This window comes from Rhinopithecus bieti, unplaced genomic scaffold (genome assembly GCF_001698545.2).
Source record: "Rhinopithecus bieti isolate Rb0 unplaced genomic scaffold, ASM169854v2 scaffold_641, whole genome shotgun sequence".
Lineage (NCBI taxonomy): Eukaryota > Metazoa > Chordata > Mammalia > Primates > Cercopithecidae > Rhinopithecus > Rhinopithecus bieti.
This window is the reverse complement of record NW_016803417.1, coordinates 3,110,228-3,134,364: the sequence shown is the minus strand read 5'-3', so window position 1 is coordinate 3,134,364 and position 24,137 is coordinate 3,110,228. Positions and strand designations below refer to the sequence as shown.

The 24,137-nt window shown below is 41.4% G+C and overlaps 1 protein-coding gene across 4 annotated transcripts in view; it reads left to right on the top strand.

Moving 5' to 3' along the window:
• SMARCA2 (SWI/SNF related BAF chromatin remodeling complex subunit ATPase 2) overlaps positions 1 to 23,381 on the top strand; it is a 151,163-nt gene extending 127,782 nt beyond the window's left edge. For all 4 annotated transcript variants that reach the window (XM_017883501.1, XM_017883511.1, XM_017883521.1 and 1 more), the window contains 5 exons: positions 10,961 to 11,066; positions 11,526 to 11,627; positions 15,443 to 15,575; positions 21,015 to 21,157; positions 22,466 to 23,381. In XM_017883501.1, the coding sequence (XP_017738990.1) occupies positions 10,961 to 11,066; positions 11,526 to 11,627; positions 15,443 to 15,575; positions 21,015 to 21,157; positions 22,466 to 22,501 (520 nt within the window). In that variant the 3' untranslated portion in view covers positions 22,502 to 23,381. The remainder of the gene's footprint in view (positions 1 to 10,960; positions 11,067 to 11,525; positions 11,628 to 15,442; positions 15,576 to 21,014; positions 21,158 to 22,465) is intronic.
• The last annotated feature ends 756 nt before the right edge of the window (positions 23,382 to 24,137 follow it).

The window sequence follows — 24,137 nt, the reverse complement described above, 5'->3', positions numbered from 1 at the left end:
GCTCCTGGAAAGCCCGCCCTAACTGCAGCATCTTGGTTCCCCCTCCCTTCCAGTGCAGCTTCTGTTGTATGTTCCTTGGGCCTCTTTAACTCTGTGCTGTCTTGGTTTAGAAGCTTAATGCGAAGCACCTGTAGTGACTTGATCTCCTACGAGACATGAAGAAGCGTGCATGTTCACGCTGTGCCTGCATTCCGGAGTTGATCATGGCATGCAGAGGGCAGTTGCTGAGTTGTCTCTTGTTTGTGTGATGGGTTGGGTTTCAGGGTGTGACTCCTGGGCCTACCTGTTGTGTGTAGTCCCAAGCATCTGAAGCCAGTCTCTTTCAACCTCTGTGTGCCTTTGCTTCTGTTGGGTAGAAAGCAGAAATGCTTTTCTCCTAGAGATAACGTGAACGTTAGATGACACTGGTGGAGCTGGAGAGATGGATGTGCATGATACGCCAAGGCTAGGAGCTCTTACTCTTATAAGAGAGATAACATTTCTTTCTTCCTTTCAGTCAACCTGTACTTAAAAAAAAAATGTTGATACAGTGCTTTACCATCCATAATTCAATTTTTTCAGCTGACCCAATAACATCCTTTACAACACTTTTTCCGCCAGCATAGGATCCAATCTAGGACTGGAGAGAGAGAATTGAGGATGTATCCTATATTTCAGAATGAACACAGATCACTGGTTGTGGCATTCTTCTTTATATAAGGAAATTAAAAACTAGGGGTGATTTATACTTACCCGTTTTTGTGTGGAGATGAAACTGTTGGGCAAGATTGTCAATTTTTGATATTTCTTATTGCAGTTCAGTAAACAATGACTAATCCTGGGAACCAGGCACATAAACTATAGTGTCCACTCTGGAATTTTGTTCTGTATTTGCCATTATGAGAAAGAACTCAGCCTGGATTCTGACTTGGAGATTGAAACAACAAATAGTTGACTTTATAAGTTTGGGCAGTTTAAATAACCAGCCAACTCGGGTACATACTTCCACCCCAATACCTAGAAAGGAGGCCTTATGGCGAAATGGCATGATGTAAGCTAAATGCCCCGCCCAGGAAACAGGGACAGGCAGGAGCTCCTTTCCCTCTTTCCCCTCTTCTGTCAAGATGGTCGTGTGACCATGAAAAGTAGATCAATAACTTTAAAGGCTATTTATTGCAAGTCCCCAGTGCCATACCCGGGCTTTTTGAGGGGAGATGATATGACAGTATATGGTTAGGAGCTAGATAAATTCATTTTCACTAAAGATACATTTAAACTGTGATTTCCAGAGGCATAGCAAGGGGCTTGGTGTTTGCTTCCTCAGGGCTCTCTGGAGTCTGTCTTGTCCCTTGCTGTCTGTCACACACACTTCCTTTTCCGTAAGCCTGAGCTGACAACATGGTGTTTGGAGATTGTATTACGATGAATTTACCCTTTCTTCAGAAGACTTTTTAAAAAATCGTTTCTTCAGTGGTCAAAAGAGGCTCTTTGTAAGTATTGAAAATGGAGGAAAAAAATGAATTAAATGGAGATATTTAAAGCACAATTGGAAAGAGCTATGTCAACAAATAATGCAAGTACCTGGTATGAATGACACGTATACACAGGGTGGGATGGGAAGGGATGGGGCAGGAGTGGAGAGCGCCTCTAACTGACTGTGAGCAGAGTGGGAATTTCTCAAACAGATGGGTGAAGGGAGGATGGGTGGGAGGGGCAGAGTTTGTGGTGATGTGTGCGGGAATGGGGGATGTAGCCATGGAGGCATGGAAAGCAGGCCCCCTCTAGAGACTACACCAGTGTGACCAGCTCATTGGAGACAAGGGAAGACCGGGACAGCCCGAGTGAGGCTGGAGAAGCCTCAGCTCAGATCCCGGAGGGTCTTGAACTAAGGAGGAATTTTGATGTACTCTTCTAGGAGTGGGGTCTTGAGGGCAATCTGTAGTCATCGTAGTGACTGTTAGGAGCACTGTTTCAAGGAGACCAACGGAGAGCACACCTGAGTTCTGGGTGTGAGCATGCAGGGACCAGTGTGTGATGTCTGTCATGTGAGAGAGGGGAGGCAACATCCAGGGAGCCGAGATCAGCCCTGCAGTGGAAAGTAAAGGGCCAAGAGAGGATCATGGGGATACAGTGAGATTTGTGTTCAGAAATGTCACTGATAGTCTGTGAAGGATAGATCAAAGGAGGCATACATGAGGAGAATGTTGTCAGGTAGTGGAGGAAGATAGTCCTTAAAATAAGGAAGTGGCAGTAGGTAGGAAGACAAGGGAATAAATACCCAGAGGGAGGATTGACAAGACTTAGGGGCAGTCTGGATGTGTGAGGAGGAGAGGAGGAAGAGGAGGAGGAGGAGGAGGAGGAAGAGAACTCATATAGCTCTTGGATCTCTGCCCTGAGTGATCGGTGAACGGCGGTGCCATTTACAGAAATGCAGGTGGCAGGAAAGTTGGTGTACGTGAAGGCACTCATATGTATGTGTGTGTGCACATGTGCATGTATGTAGTTACCTGGCCCTGCATACACTATCACAGGACAGCTGAACTCTCTACTCGGCCATTAGCAGCCCTTGACGTTGTGATTATGTTGTTAGTATTGACTGCTCTTTCAGGACCAGCCAACAGGCTTTTAGGCAAAATTTATTTTTAGTACCAGACGTCTTGTATTGCTTTAAATGAGGGCGAGAGGCTGTAATGATAGCTCTCAAGCCCAAGCACCTCTGCATTTTAGGGGCTCTAATTTCATTATAGAAAAATTACCATGAAATAGCACTGTGACCAAGTAGATGCACTTTTAGGAAATGTTAGGTGTAGGTGAAGCACCTTCATTCATTCATTCTCTGTTTCTGATAGTTTGGACCCAGAATCAAGCTTGACAGTTTATCTTGTAGAGTAGAAGCCTCCTGAGGTCAGAGCCTCATGCATTGTCTGGTGCATGAGCATTTCATAATGCTTCCCAGAGTGAGGTCTTCCAACTCTAGCCTTCCTACTCCTTGGAGAATCCCAGTATAGCCAGAGGCCCTGGGAGGTCTTGCTATAAAGTCAGCTGTTTAACTGCTTAACCCAGCATCTCCCAAACTTATTTGACCAAAGAATCCCGTTTTCACAGGACACTGTTACTCATCTATTAAGCTAGTGTTCTGTGGAGCACACGTTGGGAAATGCTGAAGTAGAGCCCGAATATTACATTTAGTGCAGAGAGAATCTGCTCAGGGAGATGTGGACTCTAGTGCTTTATTTTGCCCTCATTACAAATATTGATACTTTAAACGTTTACTGAAACAGGCTGCTTTGACTCCTGGTGACTCGATACTTATTTATGGTGCTTAGCCAGTTATGCCCACATACAGCAGGTGGGCAGCCCACAAATAAACTTAGTCCGTCTGTTTTCCAAGACACAGAATGCTTCCTCTTATCTTCCAGCATTAGCCTGGCCCTGAAGCCCCTCTTTCCATGGTCTCTGCCTCTCAAGCTCCAGGCCATCACCAGTATAAAGGACCCCTCTCTGAAGGAAGGGAAGGAGGCTCAGCTGGAAATAACAAAATGGATTTTCTTACAGGGCTGATACACTGTTTTCCAAACCACTCTATAAACGTTTTGATTAAAAATGGATTGCTCTGAGAGATAGCAGTTATTTGGATATATATATGTCCTTGTATATTCATGGGGGAAAAAAAACTGTCTCATTCCTTTAGAATCACACCTAATATGTCTTCCTTGAGAATTTATTAAAACAGCCATTATAGGAAAAAGCAGCACTCCGGTGCCTGCCACGACCCACCCGTTTAACAAAGCAATGTGTGGGACTTGGGCACAGATGGAGAGGCATTTGATTTTGTCTGCAGAAGCTTTGTGCTTTTTAATTTGGTCACAATTCAGCCAAAAGCTTTGAAGCATTTTACCATTAAGAAATGGGGAGGCAAAGACCAGGCACAGTGGCTCACACCTGTAATTCCCAGCAGTTTGGGAGGCCGAGGCAAGCGGATTGCTTCAGCTCAGGAGTTCGAGACCACCCTAGGCAAGATGGCAAAACCCTGTCTCTACAAAAATGCAAAAATTAGCTGGGTGCGGTGGCATACTCCAGTAGTCCTGGCTACTTAGGGGGCTGAGATGGGAGGATTGCTTGAGCCTGGGAGGTCGAGGCTACAGTGAGCCCTGATCCTGCCACTGCAGTCCAGCCTGGGGGACAGAGTGAGACCCTCTCTCAAAAAAAAAAAAAAAAAAATGGGGAGGCAGGAAAGGATCGGAGGACAGAGTATTCAGTGGAAGGGAACGTGGGTTCTTATATTTTGAAAGACAGGCACGCTTTGAGTCATGAACAGGTGTAACATCTACAAGGTGGGGTGGCACAAACTGTAGAAAGACTTCCCAGGGCCTCTGGCTGTACTGGGACTCTTCAGGAAGCAGTAGGAAGGCTATGGTTGGAGGACCTCACTCTGGGAAGCGTCATGAAATGCTCATGCACCAGACAGTGCATGAGGCTCTGACCTCAGGAGGCTGCTACTCTACAAGATAAACTGGCTAAGGAAGCTGTAGGTCATCCAGTGTCCGTCTATCATCACATTTAGTCAGATGGGCAGTGGAGTTCTGTACCTGCACCCACTATTATGAAATGTCAAGTGAGAAAAAGAGGATAGAAAAGTAGCCATCCTAAGTTAGTATTTCCAAAAGCCAAGTGATAACTGACAAATCTACTCAAAAATATTTTTTCAAAATGCTTGTCCCCCCCACCATACACAAACAAAAACACTCTCTGGATCTTATGTCCGGTTTCAAGCACCTTTGCTTTGTAGTAATAAATGCAATGGAAGAATCCTGAAGAAATGCGTAGAAACTGAACGGAAGATTCTGATGGTTGCAACATATCACATATTAAAACTTTTATATAATAATTCTATTCTGTTTGTTTGGCTTTATGTGATAGTTAAAAAGTGCCAATTGGTAAAACGTGCAGTTTATGGTGATGTAAATAAAAGTTGGTCATATGATCCTTAAACATCATTTCTTTGGAAAAATGAAATTATTTGACTTACAGCATGTTTTCAGTGAAAGTAACCCAATTAGGGTGTTTGTTGGGACCTACTTTATTTATGGATAAAACGGTTCTAAATTACGTTCAATCATAAATCTTGATTTTGGTGAATAAGAGTACATTATTATTTTTCATTATGCTTTGGCATATCTCCTGGGCCTTTTTCAATGCCTTTTTTAAAACCTTGTTGAAGTTGAAGTTGTACTGCACTTACAATTTGATATCCTTTTTTTAAAATTATTTATTTTTTGAGACGGAGTTTCACTCTTATTGCCCAAGCTGGAGTGCAAATGGCACAATCTTGGCTCACTGCAACCTCCGTCTCCTGGGTTCAAGCGATTCTCCTGCCTCAGACTCCTGAGTAGCTGGGATTACAGGCGTGTGCCACCATGCCTGGCTAATTTTTTTTTTTATTTTCAGTAAAGACGAGGTTTCTCCATGTTGGTCAGGCTGGTCTCAAACTCCTGACCTCAGGTGATCCACCCACCTCGGCCTCCTAAAATGCTGGGATTACAGGCATGAGCCACGGCGCCCGGCCTTTTTTTTTTTTTTTTTTTTTAAACGTAACAAGCATTTTTTTTCTTTAAAATACATAATTTTAGACTCTCTTGCATTCTATTACTTGTTCTTTCCACAACTGTTAAACATTTTGGCTGCTTTGAATTATTTATTTTAAGTAATCCTGTCATGAACATCTTGATGATTATCTGTTTCAGTCCAGAGCAGATTACCAAAAGTAAAATCATGCATCAGAGTGTGATTGTTTTTAAGACTCTGGACAAAGTCTTGGTGCCTTTCTTACTGAGCTGAGTGAACCCTTTTCAGTCTCCTAACAGGGAACTTTGTCTGTCTTGGTAACCAGGAACATTATTTATCTATAGTCCTTTATGACTGTTAGGGTGATTTTTTTGGTGGTGTTGAGAGAAAGTCGACTGTATTGACCAGGCTGGACTACAGTGGCATGATCTCAGCTTGCTGCAACCTCCACCTCCTGGGCTCAAGCAATCCTCCCACCTCAGCCTCCCAAGTAGCTTGGGACTTACAGGCACACACCACCATGCCTGGCTAAGTTTTGTATTTTTTTGTAGAGATGGGGTTTCTCCATGTTGCCTGAATCCCCGAGCTCAAGTGATCAGCCTGCCTCAGCCTCCCACAGTGTGGGGATTGCAGGTGTGAGCCACTGTGCCCCACCGTTGGGGTGATGTTAACATATACTAATTCCATGACCAAAAACAAGTCTACTCCCATTGCACCCTGTTTTGCTCTTGCTTCAAGGGTCTGGGCGATTATATTGCCAAACTTGTTAGGAATTACCAGCAATCAATACTCAATAAGGCTGAGATGAGAGATCTCAGTAGCAAATATGGAGTGCAGATGCTTGTAACACCTGCTTCATGACTGGCTCAGGTTTCTGCAGGCTCTCTTGATAAGTAGGGGCACTACTGTGGTCTAGTAAAGTCTTCAATGATATATATTAAACTTCATAGGAACCCGAACCTGAAAAGGAGCAGCATTTTTCACCTACTGCCCTGCAATGTTGACCCAATTTTTTAAGTTTTCTTCCCAAATGATTTTGCTATGTTTGATTCCTTTAGGATTGTGATAGCTTTTCGGTAAAATCCTTCCAACCTCAAGTGAGTATTCTAAATCATGACATCATTTTCTTATTGAGGCAAGATAGTCACGTTTTTACCTTTATTAATATAAACAATATATTTCAGCTATGGTTAAGATTTCTTTCTCAGCAGTATCCATTAGGTATTCTGGTCAACAGATCAGCTTGAGCAGGTGAAAAGAAAACCATAAAACAAGCAAAAGACCCTCACTAAATACAATTTTGTCTGGTCCTGGAAAAAAAAAAAAATCATTAAAAGACATAACCCGTATTCTAGAAGTAGAGTTCTGTTTTGTTTTTTATTTTTTTTTTTGGAGACCGAGTTTCGCTCTTGTTGCCCAGGCTGGAATGCAGTGATGCGATCTCAGCTCACCACAGCCTCTGCCTCCTGGGTTCAAGCGATTCTCCTGCCTCAGCCTTCCTGAGTAGCTGGAATTACAGGCATGCGCCACCATGCCCAGCTCATTTTGTATTTTTAGTAGAGAAGGGGTTTCTCCATGTTGGTCAGGCTGGTCTCGAACGCCCGACCTCAGATAATCCGCCCGCCTCCGCCTCCCAAAGTGCTGGGATTACAGGCGTGAGCCACCGCGCCTGGCCAGAAGTAGATTTCTTAACTAGCATATCAGCCTTCAGCATGTCTCTAAGCTTAAAATACAATCAAAGTTAAGCTGACATTTATGTAAAGTTTATAATGTATGCAGTCACCAGTTTAGAGTCATAGTATAGATGTGGAATTATACTTTTGGTTTGTGGAAGTAATGAGAAAAATGCCTTTTGGTTTGTGGAGGTAATGAGAAAAAAACCGGTTGCCAGATGAAGCATAAGGAATTAAATCTCAGTAGTGTGTGTATAATAAGCCATGAATACAGGAGTTCAAACTACCACTTGCACAGTGGTATGTGGCACTTTTCCGTCTCGTGCTCTATGGTATCATGGCCACGTCGCTGTGTCTGCTCACTTCCATGGAGAGGAGAGGTACTTGTCCACAAGCACCTGTGACATGTAAGACCAGTGAGTGCCTTTAAACTTGTATTTCAGGTTGTACCCCTCCCGCACATACCCCATGTCTTATCAGAGCCATACTTGCTAGTCTGAGGTAGATCATTATGTAAAATCCATCTGATGTCACAGGCCATCAGTGGTCTTGGGGAGGGGGTCTCATTTTTGTCTGGGAAGTAGTGCACTTTCCAAGTAGCAATTTATATTTAGGCCTTAAATTGTGTAAAATGACATAATGGAAAACACCTTGGGATAGGATACACATTTTAACAGAAACAGAACACCTTCTGTAAACACCATGGTACAATTAGACCATTGTTCTGTACTTAAAAAGGAAAAAAGCAACTTTCTGGCCGAGGGCGGGAGGGTGCATAGAAAACTACCACGTTTGAAAAGGTGTATTAAAAAAGCCCTTGCTCAGCTCAAATTACAGAAAGAAATGACAAGAATTCAAAACTATCAGGCTGCTTCAGTTCCTTTTTTGTTTCCTTTTTTTTTAACCTGTAATTTAGGAAAAAATAAATTACTCTAGCAAGTGTTCGTGCTACCCCAATGCATTCTGTAGGTGACGTGGAAGCTAGGTACTGCCCAGGACCTCCTGGCTTTGTCTGCCGAAGCTGGCCGTCCAAGCCCTTGCTCTGGGAGGGAGGGGGATGAGTTTGATGTCTGTAAGAGATCCCCACCCTGTGGGGAGGAGAGAAACAATAGCACACATGGAAGAATTAGGTTCTGAGCAAAAGGGGACTGAGAGTAAGTGTAGTTGATACTTAGGAGAATTTCCTCCATTTTTATGGACAATGGATTCTTGATCCTGGATGGATAAGGAAATATTTGAAGAAGAGAAAAAACCACAGAGAAACTTCCAGCTATGGAGTGAGAGATAGGTCAGGCCTAGAGACCTGGAATGGGTCATAAAGAGGGGATTGGCCATGAAAGTTGGGGGTACACAGGAGAGACTCTCCTGACGAGAAGGTTGGTGGTACCAGTTGGGTTTTTAGAGAATGAGGACATATCCTGGAGGGTTTTGGAAGCCAGACTCGGAGATATTTCAATGATGATGGAAACAACATAGTCCCAAGAAGTCTTCCATAGATAACTTCTGGGTCCTCCTTTGTCCTTTATTCTTTGGAAAGAGAAAAGAAAGTGGAATAGGTGTATTAAGTCCAGTGAGCCTTTATTTTTTGAACAGAATAAACGTGTTTATTTCTCATTGTACAGTATTGACCCCCAGTCTCAGAGCATTCAGCTCTCTTCTTTATGAGCATAGAGAACTCTGGACTTGTCTCCTTATGGAGTTTAGAATTTTCAGGGCCTTACTGAAGACAGAGATGTAATACCAAGATTGTTTTAGCCATTTTACCCCTTAGAGCTTTGTTGCACTACTGGTCCAAACTGCTTATTTCTTATTTCACCAGTAACACAGTTGAAATTAAGAGTATGTCCATCACAGGTGTACAAAGATGTCCCTGTAATCCATCAATAGACAAATGACACCATCTGTTGGCAATGTAGAAGATGACACCATGAAGATGTCATTGAGGGAGGGTCAGGTGTTAAATCCGCGATTACAAAGAGGTCTGACTTTTGGGTTGCTGCTAGGTTATAGAGAATGCTAATTTTAAACAAGTTGCTCATAGAAACTGAACAATTCATATCTACAAATTACTGTCATTGCATTTCATATGCACCTTTTCAAACAGGTAAAATGTTTGGGTGTATGAATCTCAGAATGGTAGAAAAAGAACAGACCAGAAAATGTGGCCCTGTGTTGAAGGTGATGGTAACTAAAATAGTTTTTGCCATATACTATTTGGCATAAGTTAGGGAAGTACGAATGCATTTCTCAACCTGGAAGATATCCTGGAAGAAATGTGAGGGGTAGAGGTGGTTGAGAGGGTGAGAGAACACCTTGGTTCTTGCCACAGTGACCCAAAAATCCAATTCCTGAGTCAAATGCAATCTTCTTAAACCTCTTGTGTTCACCCCTGATTTTCATATTTATGAGGCCCATATGTGCATTAAAAAAATAAAACAACAGTGACCTAGTGTAGCAGAAAAACTAGCCCATCTCTTTGACAGAGGATTTTCGGTTAATTTATGCAGGCCCCTTTGCACTTCAGCATTTTTCCTGCTGGTTGCTAAGCAACCGTTTGAGTTACTGCGCATGCCTTTTTTATGATAACTGTCATTATGATTACTTTTTAATTATACAACTGGGACTATGGATTAAAACAGCATATTGTCACTCATGCTTGCCACTGCCTTCTAGTATTCTCACAAGCTCCTAGAATCACCTTCTGAAATTTTCATGGCAGGGATTTATGATTATTTTTTGATATTTCTGGCTTCACAAAGGAAGTAGAGATGGCATCATAAGGGGAGTGAGATTTTTGTGAAAAATGACTGTATCACACACCACAAGCTGTTATTGATCTGGGTAGGCCAAATCAGATATTAGGATCTCGAACCTAAATTGTGAATTTCTTTGTGCCTTTTACCACGTCTGCTTCCAACAGTAAGTGATGTGAAAAGCTCATATTGCTTTGTAGCCTGTGTTTGAAAATTACAAAAATGCTAAGCATTGGTTGCTATTAAACCTGCTTTCAAATAAACCTACCATGAATTTGGGGGGGAAGGTATAGCACTAATCCCAGAAACGTGAAGCATCCACACTTGCGAAACATGTTCTTCTTTCACCTAAATTGCTGCACACACATAGAAGGGCAGTTAGGCAAGATGAAGGGGTTCCTCTGGCAAATAATAATAAAGGTATGTGTGGTTTATAGTGTGTAAAATACCCTAAAAGGAATAAGACCGAGAAGATGGTCGGTCACTAGGTACATACAAAAGCTTTTCACTTGAGTCTCCAGAGTATATTCTAACATATTTTGAGTTACTTTCTAAATACAATGTGAATTTGAAGACAAAGGAGTATGGAAATAGTGTTTATATATATATATATACACACACACACACACACACATATATATATATTTACCAATTCATTGAGAAATGAAATTTTTAGCTAACAAGGATATTTTAAATATTCACATCAAAATAAAGAGATATATTTGCTCTGAAAGGGAAATCCACAGTGGATTTCCCATGTCGTATGTGTGACAGAAGTGGGGAGCAAATTGTATTTTACTGGGATTTTGAAATTAGCACAAGGGACATTAATCTGCAGTACAGTTGTGGGATTTTTCCTGACTTAAAAAGCTCCATATCTATATGCATGGAATATAATTTGCTTTGTTGACATTTTCTGAAATAAAAATAAAACCTTTCCTCAGTAGTGTTTGATGTGGCTTGTTTTTGTTTGTTTCACCCATCCTACAGTTCAGGGCGACAGCTCAGTGAAGTCTTCATTCAGTTACCTTCAAGGAAAGAATTACCAGAATACTATGAATTAATTAGGAAGCCAGTGGATTTCAAAAAAATAAAGGTAGATATTTTGTTTACCAACTTTATTCTTCAAGTAAATAAAGGAGCAGTGTAAATTCATTGAAATGGTTGTAGTTGGAGCTGACCACCACTGATGCCCACCCAGGCCTCGCCACAGGAAAGGTTGGGATGTCCTTGTGCTTTTCTGTGAATGTTACTTAATCACATTGAGAGCTCGTGTTATATTGCATTTTATTGAAGACCTTTCAGGCTCCCTGCTCCCCCCGCCCACATTATTGCTCTTCTTATTTCCTGTCATATGCTCCTCGTTGGCAAAAGGAATGACAGTGGGAGGGTGGACTTGGTGAATGGCACCCCCTGGGGTTGTGCAGTCCCACAGCCCTAGCAGGGCTTTATGCTGTGAGGACAAAGGGAAAGTCAGGCTTTGATAACTGAGTAATGATTGCTGAATTTTCCTCTCCCTCTTTTTTTTCTCCATCTTCTCTAAAATTTCCATTAGGAAAGGATTCGTAATCATAAGTACCGGAGCCTGGGCGACCTGGAGAAGGATGTCATGCTTCTCTGTCACAACGCTCAGACGTTCAACCTGGAGGGATCCCAGGTCTGTCTTCAGTTGTCTAAAAGTTCTTAACTGTAAATGTGCCCATGTTCTTTTTAAGTAAAATATTTCATTTACTACCTTTTGAATCATTGCTAGTGGCAGAAGAAAATAACTAAAACCTATGTTCCTTACCACCTATGTAAGAAAATAGAGGCTTTGGCATCTTCAAATTACCTTTGTACCACAGCTGTGCTAGCGCCTACTCACACTTCTCTTCAAAGCCTATATTCTTTTTTTTTTTTTTCCTTTCCTTTTTTGAGACAGAATTTCACTCTGTCTCCCAGGCTGGAGTACAGTGGTGCCTTCTCGGCTCACTGCAACCTCCGCCTCCCAGGTTCAAGCCATTCTTCTGCTCACGGCCTCCCAAGTACCTGGGATTACAGGCAACCACCACCATGCCTGGCTGATTTTTGTATTTTAGTAGAGATGGAATTTCACCATGTTGGCCAGGCTGCTCTCGAACTCCTGACCTCAGGTGATCTGCCCACCTCGGCCTCCCAAAGTGCTGGGATTACAGGTGTGCACCACTGTGCTGGGCCTCAAAGCTTATATTCTAATTAGTGGAGGGATTCAAGTAAATCATTGAAGGTAATGCTGAAAGACTGGCAGTACCATTTTTGCTTTTTTGGAGATTGTATATTTGATTATATTCACTTATTTTTCTGATTGTACTCTTGTATCAGGAGCTGAAACTACTAGAATGTAAGACAAAACAAACTATAGGAAAAAAAATAAACACTGCCTCTAATTGCTTTTTAATCCTTTTTATCAGCCCAATTGCAATTCTCTTTACTCCCATTCTCCACAGTTAACAAGTCTAAGAGTCTATAAATGATCTGAATTTATTAAAATAACCAAGGGGAGGGCACTTTCATTTTAATTACACCTCAATTACTGTCACCTTTTGTAGGAATTTTTTCCTGTCTGTATGTCTGGCCTGGTGCCTTCAGACCCATGAAGAAGAAAAAGACAAAGATGTACCCCTCAACCAATGCAGTGTCAAACCACCTTTAAATTCCTTAAGCCTGCACATCAATTTCACTCATCAAACAGGAGAATATAGAAATCTTCAGAATGTGCGTTGAACAGACTTAAACAATTTCTGAGTTAATAGCAGTAGTATCTTGACCAAAACAGGAGGTCTTGTAAAGCCAGCCTTCTGTTACTCAAGGCACTCTCCAAGGAAGGTTAAGCTGGAAGCCAGGACATAGAAAGTAGAAGAATCAACAAAGAAGGTTTTGTGAATGACAGTTTATTTTAGTCTTTGGATAGATACTTGGATTCTTTATGTCAATATGGCATTATTATGATATGCATCCAGTCCTTTTTTCTACAACCTTACTATCTGTTTTCACTCTCACTGTCACAACTGAAATGAGGTGTTAAGTGGCCTCTTGACTGGTTTCTCCCCCAGGCCATCTGGACACTAGTTTGTCTTTCTCTAGCCACCTTCCTATCCTGCTCATTTATTGCCCCTTTCCCAAGCTTTGAGGTTCCCCTGCACTGTCTAGAATGAATTTCATCTGTGTAGACCGCTTGCAGAAGTCTAATGTAAGTCTTTAGCTTCATCTGCTACTCCTCAACCTAAACAGCCCATAGTCCATTCAGACTGATACCATAATCACCTGCTTCTCCAGTTACATTTCTTTTACTCTTGGAGATCAGAGAGATTCTGTGTAGCTTTTACTTCTCAAGATGGAAACATCTTGCAAAACATAGGACAATATCTTTTTTTTTTGAGATGGAGTCTCACTCTATTGCCCAGGCTGGAATGCAATGGTGCCATCTTGGCTCACTGCAGCCTCCGCCTCCCAGATTCAAGTGATTCTCCTGCCTCAGCCTCCTGAGTAGCTGGGATTAAGGCATGCACCACCCTGTCTGGCTAATTTTTGTATTTTCTTTTAGTAGAGATGGGCTTTCACCATGTTGGCCAGGCTGGTCTTGAACTCCTGACCTCGTGATCAGCCCACCTCAGCCTCCTAAAGTTCTGGGATTGTAGGCGTTGAGTACCACACTTGGACCAGGACAATATCTTAACTAGGAAATTGACATCAGTACAATCCCAGATGCATCTCTTTTATCCTTGCCTCCTCCTCTTTCTCATTTGTTTTCCTTTCCTAAAAAGCCCCTCTCCTTTCTCACTGCTGAAGGAATTCTCCTCACCTTTAAGATCCAGCTCAACTCTGATGCCTCTGGCAAATTCTGCCCTGATGGTCCCATCCTGTGTCTCTCTCATGGGTCTTTTGTTCTGCCATAGTCAATACTCACTGCCTATATTGTTCATTTGGTGCATACCACAATTTGCCCGGTCACTCTTTTGAACCTGTAGGTCTTCTTTACAATAAAAGGAATATGTTCCTAAAGAGCAGGGTTTTATTTTCCTTTAAATTTTTAAAAAATTGTGATAAAAAGACATAACAAAATTTATCATAGTCATGTTTAAGTATACAGTTCAGTAGTGTTAAGTATATTCACATTGATGGGCAACAGATCTTTAGAACTTTGTTGTCTTGCAACTCTGAAACTGTGTGCCTATTAATAACTCTCATCTCCTTCCCCCCAGTCCCTGGCAACCACCGTGGCACTGTCTGTTTCTATGAATTTGCCTATTTTAGATACTTCATATAAGTAGAATCATAAGAGTACTTGTCTTTTTGTGACTGTCTTATGCACTTATGGACTTGGCATAATATCTTCCAGTGTAATCCATGTTACAGGATTTCCTTCCTTTTAAAGACTGAATAATATTCCATTAAATGTATAGCCCACACCTGCTTATCCACTTACTTGTCAGTGGGCCCTTGGTTTGCTTCCACCTCTTGGCTATTGTGAATGCTGCTGCTATATTGTGAATGCTGCTGCTAGGAACATGGATGTGCTAATCCATGTTCTTTTCAAGACCCTTCTTGTGATTCTTTATATACCCAGAAGTGGGGCTTATGGATCATATGGTAGTTCTATTTTCAATTTTTTTGAGGAAAAGGACCATTTTTTTTTTTTTTGAGGCGGAGTCTCGCTCTGTCGCCTGGACTGGAGTGCAGTGGCCGGATCTCAGCTCACTGCAAGCTCCGCCTCCCAGGTTTACGCCATTCTCCTGCCTCAGCCTCCTGAGTAGCTGGGACTACAGGCGCCCGCCACCTCGCCTGGCTAGTTTTGTATTTTTTTAGTAGAGACGGGGTTTCACCGTGTTAGCCAGGATGGTCTCGATCTCCTGACCTTGTGATCCGCCCGTCTCGGCCTCCCAAAGTGCTGGGATTACAGGCTTGAGCCACCGCGCCTGGCCGAAAAGGACCATTTTTGAACTTTTATCTTTCAGCACCTACCCAGGGCCATGCTCAGATATGTGTATCCATTAAAAAATAAAGTGTTAATTGGATGAGTATTGGCTGCTAATGATAAACTCAGTAATAAGGAATAGCCCCCACTTGCTAGGGGCTTTGCATTTTAAAGAAGATTGCTTTACCACTGTCTTACCACAGTATTTGGTAGAACAATCCAAATAAGAAATGTGGTTTTTAAAAATACCATTTTTGTTGTCCCATATGAAGATATTTTATCTACTCTTCTCCTCCAAGCATCCATGTGCTTTGAAATCATTTCAGCTGCATTTGGACTTTGTGTATGAATGTGTATGTCTGTATTTGGACTTGGCGTTTTGCTCTTGGGTTTTCATGTGGGCATAAAAGCTAACGGTGACATTTCTACTAACATTCATGTAAAGTAAGCTGGTGTGTTGCATAAGGATGGGTTCGCTGCCATTTTAAATCTTAGGCCCTCAGCTTGCAGTTTTTACTGATGCCCCTTTGACTATTTAGATCTATGAAGACTCCATCGTCTTACAGTCAGTGTTTAAGAGTGCCCGGCAGAAAATTGCCAAAGAGGAAGAGAGTGAGGATGAAAGCAATGAAGAGGAGGAAGAGGAAGATGAAGAAGAGTCAGAGTCCGAGGGTAAGCCCACACATTCGGGTGCTCTGCATCTTTGCCCCTCCTCACCTGCATAGCTGTCTCCACAAATGCTCGCAGAAGAGACTTGACAGTGGGGCAGATCTGGATGGGAGCCCTTAGTCCACTTTGTCCTTGCTGGGCAACCGGGGGCCATGTACTTAACCCTGCTCATGCTCAATTTTCTCATGTGTGAAACTGAAGTCATAAAAATGACCTCCAAGCATGTAAAATGTTTAGCATAGGCCGGGCTCATAGCAAACACTGCTTGTTTATTTTTTTTGAGACAGGGTCTCACTCTATCACCCAGGCTGGAATGCAGTGGCATGATCTTAGCTGACTACAACCTCCACCTCCCGGGTTCAAGTGATTCTCCTGCCTCAGCCTCCTGAGTAGCTGGGATTACAGGCATGTGCCACAACGTCTGGCTAATTTTTATATTTTTAGTAGAGATGGGATGTCACCATGTTGGCCAGGCTGGTCTCAAGTGATCCACCCACCTGGGCCTCCCAAAGTGCTGGGATTACAGGCGCAAGCCACCACACCTGACCTTCAAACGCTTTCTGAATGTTGCCTTTGAATACTGCTGTTAATGCCACCTATCTTCTATTCTTTACCATAGTGGTTCTAAAACCTGGAGGGCTTGCTAAAACCTGGAGGGCTTGAAGAATATGTCAGTGTTTGATCCAGTAGCCTGTGGTGGGGCCTGAGAGTCCACATTTCGGGCAAATTCCGAGGGAAACTGACGATGTTGGGCCAAGGACCACACTTTGAGAATCATAGCTTTAGAAAATAATTGTCAGACTGAGTTGGAACTGTGAATTTTGCATAGAATTTTTCTTTTTTTTTTTTTTTGCCAGGGGAAGAGGGGTGATGACAGGGTACTGTCTTTATTTAAAATGTTGATATTTTGTTTATCATGGATTTGGGGGGGCATTAATTTGGGTTTTTAAAATATCACCTTTTAGGATATTAGTTGATTACTGGGGTTTGGTGCTCCCTTCAATTTTACACCCAAGGTGAGTGCCTCCATTGTTTTACCCAAGTTCCAGCCCTGACTGATAACCCAAATATTCCAAAGGTTAAGGGTGCTGTCAGAAGTTGAAAATTTCTTGTTAGGGCATAGTGGCTCACAACTATAATCCAAGCACTTTGGGAGGCTGAGGTAGAAGGATAGCTTGAGGCTAGGAGTTCAAGACCAACCTGGATAACATAGCAAGACCCTATCTCTACAAAAATTTTTGTAAAAAGACATAGCCAAGTGTGGTGGCACGTGTCTATAGTCCCAGCTACTCGGGAGGCTGAGGCAGGAGGATGGCTTAGTCTAGGAGTTCAAGGCTGCTGTGAGCAATGATCACACTGCTGCCCTCCAGCCTGGGCAACAGAGCAAAACCCTATCTAAAAAAAAAACAATTAAATACTTAAAAAATATAAAATTTTTTCTTTCCTATGTGTGTCTTCACGCTATACCACTCAAAGTAATAAAACCTAGTAGTTACGGGCTACTATGTAAAACAGTATGAGCTGGGCTCGGTGTCTCACGCCTGTAATCCCAGCACTTCGGGAGGCTGAGGCGGGTGGATCACTTGAAGTCAGGAGTTTGAGACCAGCCTGATCAACATGGTGAAACTTCATCTTTACTAAAAATACAAAAATTAGCAAGGTGTGGTGGCGGGCACCTGTAGTCGCAGCTACTTGGGAGACTGAGGCAAGAGAATCGCTTGAACCCAGAAAGCAGAGGTTGCAGTGAGCTGAGATCACGTCACTGTACTCCAGCCTGGGCAACAGAGTGAGACTCTGTCTCCAAAAAAAAGAAAAAGTATAGACATGCTTTTAAAAAATTATTAGGTTTCTAATTACATATTAATACAGATGACTTGGAAAATATATTTTCAAAGGTAAAAAATGTGTAATTCTATATCTCAACATACATGTAATATTTTACACCGCGCCCAGCCAAAGTTCCCACTTTCTTGCTGGCTTACCTTCAATTTTTTTCTATACATAAATTTGTTTATACAAGCATAGCACACTGTTTTGTGCCATTTTTGTACTTATGAACACTTTCCATGGCAATGAGGGTTTTTCTACAGCAACATATATTAACATGTATATTATATATTAACATTAAGGAATGTACTAAAACGTGTTAATTATACTCTGTTCATCAGGCTGTTTCCCAATAATGCTGTCCTGAGCATTTTACCCATAGATTATTGAAAAGATGTAAAATGGATGTGATGCATACACATTGCCACAGAGAAGGAAGTTTCCATTCTTGCCCTCAACATCCATAAGTGACTTTCCCAACATCCTTTTCTGTTCTCAATATTCTAGTTAGTGATTCTTTTATGAATTTAAACTTTCCCAAGTTCATGTAGTTATTCCTTTGTTCTAGTATTTGAATACATCTGCATCATCTATCTTAGCTATATATTTCATTATTTTAGAGCCAAATTTCTAATCTCTTCAAAGAGCTGCTCTCTTACCCCATCTATCAATTTAGTTTCTTTAATTTCTCAAGCCTTGGTATATTCATTTTCTATTGCTGCTATAACGAATTACCACAAACTTAGTGGCTTTAATACAACACAAACTTATTACCTCATGGTTCTGTGGGTCACAGATTCAGCATGAGTCTCCCTGGACTAAGATCAATATGTCAGCAGCCTGTGTTCCTTTCTGGATGCTCGAGATGGGCATCCCATTTCCTTGTTCATCCTGGTTCTTAGCAGAGTTCAATTTCTTGTGTTTGTAAAAGCAAAGTTCCCCTTTTTTTTTTTTTTTTTTTTTGAGATGGAGTCTTGCTCTGTGCCCCAGGCTGGAGTGCAGTGGCCGGATCTCAGCTCACTGCAAGCTCCGCCGCCCGGGTTCACGCCATTCTCCTGCCTCAGCCTCCCGAGTAGCTGGGACTACAGGCGCCCGCCACGTCGCCCGCCTAGTTTTGTATTTTAGTAGAGACGGGGTTTCACCGTGTTAGCCAGGATGGTCTCGATCTCCTGACCCCGTGATCTGCCCGTCTCGGCCTCCCAAAGTGCTGGGATTACAGGCTTGAGCCACCGCGCCCGGCCAAAGTTCCCACTTTCTTGCTGGCTGCCAGTGGAAGGCTGTTCCCAACAATGTTCGTTGGCTCATTGCTCCCTGCACGCCCACCTCCACCCCTTGCTTCAACTTTAAAGCCAGCAATGACAGGTACAGTCCTTCTCATGTTGTATCTCCATGAATCTCTCTTTTGCCTCTTCTTCTTCCACTTTTAAGGATGCAGGTGATTAGATCGGGCCCACCTCGATAATCCACAATAATTTCCCCATGTCAAGGTCAATTAACAATCTATAATCCCTTTGCCATGTAATATAACATATTCAAAGGTTCTGGGATTAGGATATGGACATCTTGTGAGGAGACAATATTCTACCCACCACACTTGGTAGCTAGAACTTTTCATAGGTGCATATGGTTGTATCATAGAACCTTAGGAAGCTGTTTACAGGGCTCACCTAATGGTCCAGTTTATTAGCCTGCTTGTCCATAGTCTGTCAGGTGGGTGTTTTGGAGAAACATCCACTGACGCGTGCCTGACAGCATTAGAGTGCACCACACTCCAAAGCGCATTTAGATTATGCTCTCAAGTATACATTTTCTTACCCGTTGCCTGTCTTCTACCTATTCATTTTCTGTACTCCTGTGTCAGGGAGAGCCCACACCTGTATAAATGGACATATTTCACTTTGCCTTTCCATATTGTTTAGAAATGCCAATTATGGCTGGCTTCTGGCATCTATTTCTTTAGATATCCCACATCTTTCCATTTTCATTAATAGGTAGGCCTTTTCATCTCCAGTCTCTTCTTCTTGTCCTGAGTTACCCCACCCAAAGCAAAGGGCCCCACCTCATAGCTTGTTAAGCAGCAGACATTGGGTATAATAGATAGAAGCCTTGGCTAGGAGTACTATTTTGTGTACTAGGATTTGCCAGTTTGGGATGGAGGAAAGGCAAATGCTACCACCACACTTGAGTTCAAAACAGCACAGCTCTCATCTCTTCTGTTAGCTTATGTTTCTGTGGGAGATTTTAGTCTTGGAAATATTTTGTGGGTCCCTCTACTTCACAAAAGAAGTCTGGAACATTCTCCTCTCCATTTCTAGACGCCTTGAGACCCACCAGACATGGTAGTCTAGCAAAGCTGGCTTGAATGAGAGACCCACATTTTCAGTGCCTTCATCATCAAATACCAAAAATGGTGTTCTATGGATATCTATCCCAAATAGCTACCATGGAGCAGATTGTCTTTGTTCCTTGGGAGAGGTACCTATATTTGTGATATTGTACCTTGAACTCTTCCAAGTGTTTTCACTTGTATCCCCAGAATAGTCCTGTGAAGGTGGAAATGGGTGCGATCTTTCTGAAGGCTAATCTGGCAGAGCGCTGTTAGAAATTTACCATATGGACATGTCCACCATACCTCCTTCAAATTCTGCCAAGATACATTGAAATAGGTTCACAGCAGCTTTGTTTATACGTTTATACTGGCAAAAAAAAAAAAAAAAAAAAAAGCAGGAAACTTCAGCCCTCATCATATGAGACCGATTAAATAAATTATAGTATACCATATGATGGAAAATTTTCAGGTATTTAAAAGAATTAGACAGGTATATATGAGCCTTTACCTATAAATATCCCGTATATGTGAGTAAACAGTCAAGTGTAGAATATGGACGTGTATAAAGATCCCTTTGGGATAACTACATAAAGAATTCAAGTACATATGTGTGTATATACACATACTTGAATTCTTTATATTCTGTAGAGAAAGACTTATAGAATATGTAGAATTATATACAGAAGAATGGATGTACTTGCAGGTATGGACATAAACATTTGTTTTCCTGGAAATAATTACCAGAAAGAGAGTTGTAGGGAGAGAAACTAGGAATGGGAGAAAGGAAGCATTCAAAAGTGTTTTCTTTTACTTTCCATTTTGTACCTTTATGTTAAAATGTTATTGAACTATTTGAATTTTCTTTTAAGTCAACTGGAGTTATCTATGTAGTAAAATTATTGGCCTTTAAAAAACTTTTTATATTTTTAATGTAAAAGTTCTATTAAATGATTGCCCAAACACCTCCACAAAATAGGAAACACTTCCCGTCATTATCCTTGGTCAGCCATTGGGAGACAGGTAAAGGATCCAACCCCACTGTCCTCCGAGACCTCGGTCCCTCTTGTTGCCTGTGACTATATCATTTACCTTCCAAAGGGAGACAGGTTGGCAAGTGGAAGGGGTCGCTGACTAGACAGAACCACACAGAACAGGCATAATCCAGGAATGTTCTGGGCACTCCGGGATGTTTGTGTTGTCTGTAGGTTGGTGACAGTCTTATCACCTATACAAAGATCTCCCTTGTGATTACTCATTGCTATCTATTTCATTTGCTTTGGTTTTAGCAAAATCAGTCAAGGTGAAAATTAAGCTCAATAAAAAAGATGAGAAAGGCCGGGACAAAGGAAAAGGCAAGAAAAGGCCAAATCGAGGAAAAGCCAAACCTGTAGTGAGCGATTTTGACAGCGATGAGGAGCAGGATGAACGTGTAAGTGTAGCCGCCGACTGGGACTGAAGGCGGAGGCGCCCTCTCCACTGCTTGCTGGCCTCTTGCGTTTCCATGCCTCTTCAGCCTTTTCACTTTATTACCTAGGAGTGGCAATGTCAGGATTTAGTGAGATTTCATTATTGAGGGATGTGAATGGAGCTGTATGATTTAGAACAAAGAATTGGGGGTTTTGTTTATTGCTTTTTTAATAGTCTTCAAAAATGAAAAACTATGAAATCAAACTCTTTTCCCCCTTTTTAATCTTCCCACATGCTTGCTTATAAATATAGTTTTCCCCATAGCCAGTTAATATTTTATATCCATCACACCCAGCATTGCGCCTGGTACATAGCAGTAGATTAGATGGAAGAATGAGAAAAAGTGATATGACGTCAGAGTTACTGGCTCGAGTTGCTACTTAAGGGACCGTGTAAAACTCAAATGACTTTTAAGTACCTAGGGGTGTTATTTTTAATATTTGAAAAATGCAGTGAGCATCTATTGAGCCAGGCCTCGTAATAGGTACCTCACTGTGTGGTAGCATATTAAATACTGATGTCAGCATCATGAGATAGATGTCACTCTCAAAAAACATGTTACAGAAATGGTTAGGTTATGTGTGTTTTGCTACAGATCACGTAGTAGAGGTGGGATGCGGACCCAAGTAGAAAAACTCAGTCTAGTGTGCTATGCCTGACTGGGCAGCAAGGTAGAAGAGTGGGCAGAAGCTCCTAATACTTTGCCTTTTGAAATACCCTTCATTTCATCCATTCACTTTCCTGAAGATGGCTTCCTGGCACCCACATTCTTCTCTTTCTGAAAAGATAAATTTCCCTTTTCGTGTATGTGCTAGTTTGATTTTCCTTCAACACATTACCAATTTGGTAAAATTTCAGAATTATGATCTCACCCCGGCCTTAACCCTTGATGCAAGCATTTTCAAATACATTTAAAATACTGTATTTTCTTTAGGAGATGTCAAATGCAGGGTATTTTTTTTCTCCCATGAATTTTCTAAAACCTAGGACTGAAAAAGAGAAAGTATTAGCCATAAACCTTTCAAGCCAAAGTGAAAGGGCACAAACACCAGCTTCGAGGGTGGGCTTTGCTTTAGGGTTTTCAGTAAGAAAAACTTCTCAGCTTCGAGGCTGTTGATGCCTCTTTAATGTGTTTCTGTCCTCCCACGGAAAGAGATTTGGCGGGTTGTTTCTAAAATGTCTTTTTTTTCCTAATGGCCTCTTGATGGTTTGTTTTATGTCTTTTTCTTGCATGTGATGTTACTTCATTTTATCTTATTTTTACTTTTAGGAACAGTCAGAAGGAAGTGGGACGGATGATGAGTGATCAGTATGGACGTTTTTCCTTGGTAGAACTGAATTCCCTCCTCCCCTGTCTCATTTCTACCCAGTGAGTTCATTTGTCATATAGGCACTGGGTTGTTTCTATATCATCATCGTCTATAAACTAGCTTTAGGATAGTGCCAGACAAACATATGATATCATGGTGTAAAAAAAAAAACACACATACACAAATATTTGTAACATATTGTGACCAAATGGGCCTCAAAGATTGAAACAAACAAAAAAGCTTTTGATGGAAAATATGTGGGTGGATAGTATATTTCTATGGGTGGGTCTAATTTGGTAACAGTTTGATTGTGCCTGGTTTTATCACCTGTTCAGATGAGAAGGTTTTTGTCTTTTGTAGCACTGATAACCAGGAGAAGCCATTAAAAGCCACTGGTTATTTTATTTTTCATCAGGCAATTTTCAAGGTTTTTATTTGTTCGGTATTGTTTTTTTACACTGTGGTACATATAAGCAACTTTAATAGGTGATAATTGTACAGTAGTTAGATTTCACCTGCATATACATTTTTCCATTTTATGCTCTATGATCTGAAGAAAAGCTTTTTGAATTGTATAAGATTTATGTCTACTGTAAACATTGCTTAATTTTTTTGCTCTTGATTTTTAAAAAAGTTTTGTTGAAAGCGCTATTGAATATTGCAATCTATATAGTGTATTGGATGGCTTTTGTCACCCTGATCTCCTATGTTACCAATGTGTATCGTCTCCTTCTCCCTAAAGTGTACTTAATCTTTGCTTTCTTTGCACAATGTCTTTGGTTGCAAGTCATAAGCCTGAGGCAAATAAAATTCCAGTAATTTCGAAGAATGTGGTGTTGGTGCTTTCCTAATAAAGAGATAATTTAGCTCGACAAATGCAGCCTGTTTCTTTGAATTCTAGAGGATTGAAACCCCTGTGCCTGAAGTGGCAGTTTTCTGTAGAGGGCTGGGCAGGCTCTTGCTACAGAACACTTGATAGGGAAAAAGAGAGCTTGAGAGAGCCAGCCTCCTTGGTGTGGTCCAGCTGTGTCACCAGGGGCACCTGTTGCACCCATGACTTTAAACTATTAAACAGCAGAAGAGATGCTGCCACGGGCCAAGCCATATGAAGTCCCTGCTCAGCCTTAAATTCTGTTTCTTAGTTGGAAAATCTATATTGCTATTTATGTCTTTTGATTTTGAAAGATTTCAAAAATATTCCATTGAAAGACTGGTTCAGTGAACACCTATATACCCTCCACCTGAGATTCAACAATATTTCACCCCTACCCTGTTTTATTTTACTAAACCATTGGAAAATAAGTTGCCATCATTATGATACTTCACACCTAATATTTCAGCACAAATCTAAGAATAAGGGTATCTCATAGCCAACCACAATCCTATAGCATACCAAAAGGAATAAACAGTAGTTCCCTGATAGCTAAGAGACAAGCCATAGTCGCATTTTCCCAGATGTCCTAACATTGTCTTCTATTTGTTTGGTTTTAGCCAGGATCTTTTCAAGGCTCACACTTTGTGTTTGATTGTAACATTTCTCAATATCTTTTTTTAAAGTTCTCAAAAAAAAAAAAAAAAAAAAAAAAAAAAGATGGGCAATTTTTTCAAAAACTTGGTGTTATAGGGATCAAA